The sequence below is a fragment of the Apaloderma vittatum genome, unplaced genomic scaffold, assembly GCF_000703405.1.
Source record: "Apaloderma vittatum isolate BGI_N311 unplaced genomic scaffold, ASM70340v1 scaffold36867, whole genome shotgun sequence".
Classification (NCBI taxonomy): Eukaryota; Metazoa; Chordata; class Aves; order Trogoniformes; family Trogonidae; genus Apaloderma; species Apaloderma vittatum.
In genome coordinates this window covers 19,368-28,518 of record NW_009727372.1, presented here as the reverse complement: position 1 = coordinate 28,518, position 9,151 = coordinate 19,368, and the positions used below count along the sequence as shown (strand labels likewise).

General features: G+C 52.8%; 1 protein-coding gene across 1 annotated transcript in view; it reads right to left on the bottom strand.

Moving 5' to 3' along the window:
• Nucleotides 1–811: 811 nt before the first annotated feature.
• BAIAP2L2 (BAI1-associated protein 2-like 2) overlaps nt 812–9,151 on the bottom strand; it is a 10,916-nt gene continuing 2,576 nt past the window's right edge. The window contains exons 4-14 of the mRNA XM_009873647.1: nt 9,093–9,151; nt 8,461–8,532; nt 7,743–7,859; nt 7,207–7,353; nt 6,605–6,757; nt 6,002–6,140; nt 4,982–5,207; nt 3,964–4,035; nt 3,482–3,662; nt 1,675–1,715; nt 812–887 (exon numbers count right to left, since the gene is read on the bottom strand). Coding sequence (XP_009871949.1) covers nt 812–887; nt 1,675–1,715; nt 3,482–3,662; nt 3,964–4,035; nt 4,982–5,207; nt 6,002–6,140; nt 6,605–6,757; nt 7,207–7,353; nt 7,743–7,859; nt 8,461–8,532; nt 9,093–9,151 — 1,283 coding nt within the window. The remainder of the gene's footprint in view (nt 888–1,674; nt 1,716–3,481; nt 3,663–3,963; nt 4,036–4,981; nt 5,208–6,001; nt 6,141–6,604; nt 6,758–7,206; nt 7,354–7,742; nt 7,860–8,460; nt 8,533–9,092) is intronic.

Sequence of the window (9,151 nt, the reverse complement as noted above, 5' to 3'; positions counted from 1 at the left end):
CCTCCTGCTGCCACTCCTCACCCAGGTGATGTCTCAGCCCCTGGGATGGCTACGGAAGCGGCATTCTCCATTTTATTTAAAAAAAAAATAAAAACAAAACACAGTCTTTTCCACAGGACAGTAAGTGAAGGAGCAGGGCAGTGGTGCTGGGCACTATCGCCTGCCCCTGCCTTGCCCCAGGGCCGCCCAACAAGGGATGGGGCTGCACTGGGGGTAAGAAGGGGCAGATGCTGCTACAAATGGGCAAGGTTGCCAGAGGAGTGGAGAGCTGCATGCTGCAGACCCTGTCAGTGGAGTCACGTCACTGGAAGCCTTCTTGTGGCCTCCTTTCTTTGGGGTTCATGTTTATGATAGCAAAGAGACTGTTTGGTGCATGTCCTTCTCTGCCCACAGCAGGGCCAGCAAATCTTCACCTTTGTCATCCTGCTAGCACTGCCACATGCTGCAGACGATCTCACCCACCCATTCCTCCACCTCTCAGACCATCAGCAATCCTTCTCCCAGGCCACCAGCACCAGTGACACCAGATTTCTCCCACTCAAGTACAGTAACATCACACGGGAAAGAGGGACAGAGGCTGGGGTGGGGGGAATCTGAGAAGAGCAGCAGAGATCTGAGAAGAGCAGCAGAGATCTGCTGCTGGCTAAAGCATGCCAGGTGAGATGAGTCCTGATGTCCCAGAGGTAAGGAAAGAGAAAAGAGAGGATACTCCATGAGTGGTAGCACCGGGTTGCTGCCCAGCTGGGTGTCACAGCCCACTTGTAGGCCTCCCCCTTCCCTGCTGAAATTCTCTGCTGTCCACAGCCCCGCTTCATCGGATGATGGGTGCCGAGCGGTCATTGGTGACTGTGGGACGCAGCTTGACTGTGGCAAAGGGGTTGGTACCTCTGCAAGGGTGAAAAAAAAAAGCAAGCCATCAGGAAATCTGCAAAGACCATGCAGGGATCCCACTGAGCAAAGATATTTTAGTCCTGCCGGAACAGCCATGTCTATGCCAAGGAGCATATGGTAAAGCTGGCTGCTGAGTATGTTTTCTCCCTCCTTAACACACCCTGCTGCAGATTCTCATGTGGTTCCCTTTGGGCTTTCCTCAGGGCTTCTCATCCTCCCTCTTCCACAGGGTGCAGAAGGGACACTAGCATGAGGCTGTCATTTGCAGTAGCACTCCACACTTGTCCTCCTGACTCTCCAAGCAAGGAGTCAGGGAGCAGGAGGCTACAGCACCATGACAGAAACATGGAGGCACCAACCCAGCTGCAGGGAGAAGGAATGTGGGCATTTATGGCAAGCCTCATCTCCATAGACTTGACTCCTCAAAGCTAAAAGCCACCTCCCCTACGTCTCAGACCTTTCCAAGCAGGCAGAGCTGTATAAATCATGTAGTTCCATGCTCAGGCTGAGAGCTGCTATTGTGGCTCTTCCAGAATGGAGGAGAAGGAGCACGTAGATCTGGCAATATGCTGAGGGTGTTCAGGTTCCACCAGAGGCAGGAGAAAGCCCTCCCAGAATGGCCCACCTCTGCCTCCTGTCCTGGAAGGCAGGCTATGCATTGCTTTCTTCCAGACATATCCCTGTTCCTCCCCCATTTGATAATCCAAAAGATTAAATAATAATAGCATTGTAATAATGCCCACTCTCTGATGATTCCAGAGCAGAGCTCCACACCTTACTCACCTTGGGAAGAGTTCAGGGGGCTGGTGAAATACTCCTGATTTCTGCAGTGAAAAGAAAGATAGCAGTGAGCAATCTGGGGTGGGGTATGGAGAGACAGAAGTGGGGCAGGTGACACCGCACACACAGAAAAAGATTTCACAAAATACTTGAGTTAGGAGCCCAGGTCCTATTAACATGTCTCTGACTCCTTATTCATTCAAGCTTTGCAAAAGCCCACAAATTCACTGCTACAGATAACACCCTGGCTTCTGTGGTGAGGGGCTGTCCCTACACCACAGGTTCCTTATTCCCCTGGGACACCTCTTCTTTGAGGAAGAAAGGAGATGTCTCAGGTCCCTTAAGTGTCATGTCTGAAAGCACAGCAAACAGTGACACTCTGAGCTACATTTCACCCCTCCAGCACAGCCAGAGATGCCCCCCTCATGTTGCTCATACACCTCAGCAAGGAGTTTATCATCAGTGCCCTCCTGCTTCCTGCATCCACGGGGAATTCAGGTGCTGTAACTACCTACCCTACAACACATTCTGCTTAAATGTGATGAAGAAAGATAGACGTAAGCCATGTGGCCCATATTCTTGGCCAGTAGATAGTGGAGGATCAGTGAAAATCACGATAGTTTCTATAGCTGGTGGCAGACAAGAAACCGACATGTGTCTATCTGTTCCAACTGGGAAGTCAAACACACACACATTTGCTCCTGGCTTAACTGGAGAGTACCTTGGACATAAGTTTAGAGCAAGGCTGAGTCTTTCCATACTTCTAAGGAGGCTCAATCACTCTGCCATGGTATTCCACACACACTTCATTGCTCAATCCCAGGTCTATCCCTACATCCTAGCCCTGGGAATGGATAGAAATCAGCGACCCAGAGGCAGGAATAGGCTACAGAGTCTGTTCTCCTCTGTGATGTGCAGCCTGAGGGTCCCTGAAACCACAGAGCAGGACACAAGGGGAAAAAAACAGTAGTTAAATGTTGTATTTTTCAGTCCTGTGAGCCATCCAGTTGCTTGCAACCTGGCACTGGCCTAGAACCAGATGACCAGAGATGAAGTTTCCCAGCCTCCTGTGAGATTGAACAAGTAACTCCCCACAGGCAGCACCACTCTTCCCTCTCCCTCAGGTCCTCACATTTAACTGTCCTCAACTTTAACTTTGCTCTCACCAGTCAATTCCCCACAGCTACAAGCAGTGACAAGTGGAGGGTTTCCTTCTCAGAATGCCGTTTATAAGCCCTGGGTGGGACACAACTTGTTCTAAGCCTCTCCAAAATGATTGTGCCCTCAGCCTTTGCTCCCAGCTTTTGCCCTGCCCCAGCTGTGACTTTAACCCAACCCTTGTTTGATTTTAGAAGAGGAGCCCTATCGAACTCCTCTCCTTACTCTGAAGGGAAAAGGATGGCATCTCTGTTAGCTGGTCACCCACTTCTAGCCCAGCCTGATCACTCCATGGTCCTACTATTAGCAGAAAGAGGTGTTGCCCTGGAGCCACCAGAAATCAGGCTGGGAGGTCATGGAGAAAAGGACTGAACTGAAGGGTCCCTGGTGAGCAAAAAGAGAAAGAAATGAGAAGGCAGAAAAGCAGCCCCTTGGGGAAGAAAAGCACTGAGGATCTGCACACACAAGACTGACTGGCAGGGACCACCAGGACATGGTGGCATGCGAACAGCCTGGGTGAGAAAGGCCAGTGCTAACAAGACCCCTTAATTTAGGAAGAGACGAGGTCACACCAACATCTGGAAGGTGCCTTGGAGAATGAAAGTCAGACCTGGCCCACTTCCCACCCACCAGTCACTTCTCCTGCACTCACCCTGGAGCCAGAACTGACTGAGGTGGCCACGCCACTCTGGTGACTGCTGGCACCCATCGGGAGGGGAGGTGGGTTTGACGAACTGGGCTGGGCAGCAGCAGGCCAGTAATTGCTAGAGGAAGGAGTGCTGGGACGGTCCAGGATGTCATCCATACTGTGACTGCTTCGCAGTGGGAAGGACCTGAGCACGACGAGAAGACAGCGGAGTGAGACGCAAAGAACAAGGAGCAGGAGCAGCACAAATGCTAGCCATGACATGCATCTATAGGATGTCTCTGGAGAAAATACACATGGCTTAGATTGGCCTGATCACAAGTGCCTTTGAGAAGATACTCAGGGCATGGCAAGGCTATCAGAAGATGCTCCAGCATGGCAGTGCTGAAGCTTTCCATGGGGTACACACCCCAGACAGGTACCCACTGGTGTTAGTGGCCTACCAGGAGCCACTCCAGCTCCTGTGTGACCAATTGCTCTCTTGTTACCTGGTGGCTGGCTCCTCCATCTCCCTCGCATCCTCCAGAGGTTTGACATAAGCTTCAGGGAACCAGCCACACCTAGGGCATAGGAACAGAAACAAATGACCTCCAGGCAACCGTGATTTGTGGCTCTTCAGATCTAGCTGCCCAACACTCTTAATCTACACCCATCCCACATATCACCCAAACCGCTGCTGCCACTGCCTCATGTGACAGGGTTTCTGCACCCTTTGGTGGGGCATGGGGTTATTGTGAGACAGTCCTTGAGCTCAAAACAGGACTCCCTTATCTCAGAGGCTGTGCAAAATCCCCACTCCTGAGAGCAATGCTGGTGCAGTCCAGGAAGAGACTCTTTGACCGAGCATGGTCTCCAAGGCCAGCACACAAGGAAGCTCTGGAAATCCCTTCTCCTCAAGGCAAGGCAGCTCCACTCCAGAATCCCCACAAAAAGAGCGGCACTAGTTTCTCTCATCTCGCATCTGAGTGTGAGCTTTCCTGCAGAACACGGTGCTGGGACACCATGTGGAACAGGGCAAGCTTTGAGCAAAGGTGTTGGCCAGTAGTGCTGTGGGGTGTAATTCAGTAAACACTGGGTGCAGCAGTTTCCACGCCCTGTCTGCACTGGAGGCTGCAGCAGCTGTTGTGGTGCGAGCTGAGAAATGCCGGGTCTCTCGGGTAACTCCAGCAGTTCACAGCCCTGAGCTGGGTCTCATAACAGGAGTCACTAAGTCATGCAAGCCAGGAGGGGGTCACTGCATCCCTGGGTCTTCCACCCAAAGCCCTCAGAGTTTTCTCAGGCAGCTCATTCACACACACCCTGTCCCACCACATCTTCTCATCCTGGAGACCCCCCGTGATAAGCACAGCCCATGACTGAGCTCATGGCGATGTCCCACCCAGCTGGTGGGTGAGACACAGCGCCCAGGCCATGCTGGGAGAGGGGAGATAATTTTGGGCTCAAGCCTCCCAGCTCCAGACCCGACAAGCCTGTATCAGGCCAACTGACAGCAGCAAAGTCACATACGTGGATGAGCCCTCCAGCTTGCCGTAGAGCCAGCCATTCTGCGCGTCCGGCATCAGCACCGTAATGACAGCCCCGGGGTCAAATCGCAGCAGGGTCCGGTTGGAACCCGTCGTGTGGGGCACGATAGCCTGTACTCGCGTCGAGCCATTCCTCCTCCTGCCTTCGCTGCTGCTGCTGGCCTCGCCGAAGGAACCCGAACGGGAGGTACGGCCAGTGGGGAGCAAACCTGTGGGGAGGCATCCGAGGGGTCTGGCTTGAGTCTGGCATCCTCCTGCAACACCCACGCTGCCCTGAAGGGGCAAGTCCTTCCCCAGTCAATTATCCTAGAGGAGTAGATGGCCTTTCTCTGCGGGCAGAGAGCAGGACATAGCCCAGTAAAGGGTAAAACATTCATCTTGCAGGAGAAAATCAACTCAAGCTCAAACCACTTGCTTTCCACTGTGTCCTTTTTGGCCAGGTGGTTAGGGCACAGGCTCTGCCTGCTAAACGGTTGACTGGTGTCTTTCTTCCTAATTCTGCCAGAGCAACTGAGAATATGGAGAGTTTTCCTCTTCTTCTGCCTTTCTTTTTTTTTTTGATACTACTTTAAGCTGAAACTTTTCATGAAGGAAAAGCAAGTGAGACATGAGATAGCTGGCTGAATTTTGCAGGGCAGGGTAATATTTAATCTGGTAGTGGAAGGCAAGACAAATCACCAAAATGGGAACTCCAGTGAGAACCAGCCCTCATGGCTCATGGAGCCTTGAAAATTACACACCTGTGGGTTCCCTTCATACAGCCCTCCAGGAAACCTGGCCTTGTCCTGGATGGATCCTGTTCGGAAGGCTGTGCTCACCATCTGCTTCCTTCAGCATTGCCCTCCCCAGCTCCCATATGCTCTGTCCTCTCACCGTGCCCAGGAATGTGGCTGAGGACCAGTGACCTGACAGAGCAGTGGTCCCTCCCCAAACCCAACCCTGTTCCCAGAGAGGCCCGACCACTGTGTCTCCCCACAGCATTGCTCCCAGACATGGGTCATACTGGCTGATGGTGTCCTCCGCAGTTGTCGCCTGGGGGACTCTGGTTGAGGAGACAGTCTCATTTCTGTAGGCTCCGGAGAGAAGATGCTGGATCTACTCCCAGTCATGGCAGAAGCAAAGTCCCCAAGGGGTCTCGGGGGCTGCTGGAAGGAAAGGAGGCTGAATGCATATCCACCTGGGCTATGGGAGATGCTGCGAGAGGTACCCAGATCCTCTAAGAAAGGCAAACCCAGCATGTTCCCCCATTGCAGCCCATACACACGATTCCCTTCATCTCGGCCAGGAAAGTCCACGGAAGCTGGAGAAGGCAGCAAGTACCTCAGTTGGCCAAGAACTGGCCACAATTGGCCAAGGACTAGCCTTGCCCTGCAGTCTCACCACCTCAGAATCATAGAATATTTTGGGTTGCAAGGGACCTTTAAAGGTCATCTAGTCCAACCCCTCCTTGCAACGAGCAGGGACATCTTCAACTAGACCAAACTGCTCAGAGCCCTGTCCAACCTGACCTTGAATATTTCCAAGGGATGGGGCATCTACCATCTCTCTGGGCAACCTGTTCCAGTGTTGCACCAAACAAGGTGAAGGCTCTCTGTGGGCTCCTCACCATCTCAAGGTGGGTGGGAGTGTGCCGGCCTGATGGATACCCCTGGCTGTGGGAGGCTGCGAGAAGACCATGCGAGTGGCTGTTTGAGGGGTTGCGGCTGGCCTCCAGCTGCTCCTTCCACTGAGGTGCCTTGGTCTGGATCATGGACCGAGCCTGGGAAGACAAGAAGAGGGGTTGATGGGCAAGCAGATCAACTACAGAGTGAGCCAAGGACTGCCACGTGTTTTAGTTTTAGGATCAGGTCCTCTCACAACTATGTTTGTAGGAATGGCTAAACAGAGCCCTGCGGGAGTAGATTTTCAGGATGGCACCCTCCAGCAGAGACTCTGTGGTCTCAATTGCCCTTCCCTCTCCCATCTCTCACACACTCAACTAACCCCATGGCAGCACCACCCTCAGCCCCAGTCATACTTTCCCAGCCTAGCAGAGTCAGTCTGCACTTCATCGCAAGAAACGAAACAAGACTTTCCTGCCCAGTCCATGCACAGATTTTGCCTTCACCCAAGGGGTGGCTCAGCCCTGGCTCCCTCCTGCCTACATGCCCACCTCCAGCCATATTGCCTTGTCTCCCAGCTCTGCTCCCTGGCACAACAGGGCCGTACCCTGCTGTAAAACTGGAGGAGAGTGTTGTAGAGCATCTGGTGCTTTTCAGCCAGGAAGCGGTAGCGGCGTTTCTCCTCCAGTTCAGCTTCCCTCTGGCTCTCGGAGACAAACGTCTGCATCTCCGAGCGCAGTCGCATCACCTTCTCCTGGGCCACAGGGGAAATAGAGGCAGGGATCAGTGCAAATCCAGCAGATTTGGCTCCCACATGGAAGGGAAAGGGGTGAAACGGGTCATCGTGTCTACCAGCTTCCCAGTTCACTTGCAGTGCTGGAGCAGCACTGAAGGAGCTAAAGCACAGTGCCAAGGACCAAGACCTTGCTCACTGAGGCTTGCTAAATGAGGCAAGAACTTGGCAGAAGTGAGAATCACAGGTCAACACCACCCTTATCTTTCCAGATAAGCTTGCTGCCTTTCGATGGCTGGGGACAACCCTCTGGCTTTTAAGGAAGGACAAGGTTGCTCAGAAGTCAGTCCTGGCTCCAGATAAATCATCCAGTTCTTTTAACGACTCCTCTTCCTACAACTGTTGCTCACCTTCATCTCTCGGACATTTTTATCACGGACCCTCTCCATTCTCCATAGTTCTGTCATGCACTTATCCAGGTTGGTGGCTCTGCGCTGGTACTCAAGCTCATACTGCTTCTGGCTTTCCTGACAGGGAGAAACCAAGCTGGGTGTGGAACTGGAGATCCAACCACACCGTGATGCAGCAGGAGTCCTGCTCCAATGGGTGGTTGAGCATCTGAGTGGCCCTGAAATCAGTTTTCACAGAGACCTCTTCTAAAAAGTTTTTTTACTCTTCATTTTGAAGGGCCCTAACATGCTCACGAGCCTCAGGATGTCAGAACTAGAAAGTGGCTCCGAGCACCTTTGCCACTAGGAGCAAGCCCCCAGGCCTTGGTCTCCCTCCATGACACTACCCACTGGCACAGCCAGCTGGGCCATGATGGTACAGGACCCACATCCATGCAAAGGCTGTGGTTTGGGGAAGCTGTGAACATCAAGTCTCCCAAGCCCTTTTGAGGCATCTGGCAAGTCCCACTGCATGAAGAACAGCTGCCTGCCCTCTTTAGCCCTCCATCATCAGCCAAACTAGGGGAACCTTGGTCCATGCTGAGAGAAGAAGATAAGGCCCTCTAACTCCTGCCAAGGAAAGTCAAGGAAACATCTCAAGTGCTCAAGCAAAAGCCCTTGAGTAGGAGCAAGAGGGAAATGAGGAGGGTTGAGAATGAGAAGGGAGTTAATCACTCACACTGATGAACTGCACATCCATTTTGGTGTTCTTCTCCATGTGCTGCAGCAGGTCCACGTGGAAGGTCTGAGCCTGGAAGAGGTAAAGAAGTCATCACCCCCATCCCTTCACCATGTGGGGTGAAGGGGTGGCTCACAAACCATGCAGTGCTAGTGACTCCTTTGCCACCTGGACCCCATACAGAAGCCAAAAATGGGCACACCAGGGCCACCATGGAGTATCTCTGCAGCTTGAGGATTAGCACACAGCACTCTCGCAACTGTTAACCCTTGAGCTTCGGCACGGGCACAAACAGCAGTGTCTGGAAGGGTGAGCATCCCCTCCACTCCTGTCCTTTTTTTTTGAGAGGATGGCCTCACCACATCTTCAGAGCCGGCCATTGCTCAGTTTACTGTGCATCTACCACCATGCTTGTGAAGAAGCGGTGACAGTCCAATAAAGGCACCACCATTGAACAACAGCCAGGCTCTGGGCATGCCATCTCACACACAGCAGGGATAGCGGGGAGGAAGGCACCTGCCAGCAGGCATGTAGAGGGCAGGAGGTGGGGCAAATTGGACAAAAACAGCATTATGTGGTTAAAGAAGTCCCTTTTTCCCCCACTGGCACCAGGCCCCATGAAAACCACTCACCACAACTTCCAAATCAGAGCTCAGGAGTCTCTGCGTGTCAGACATCTGCATCAGAATTT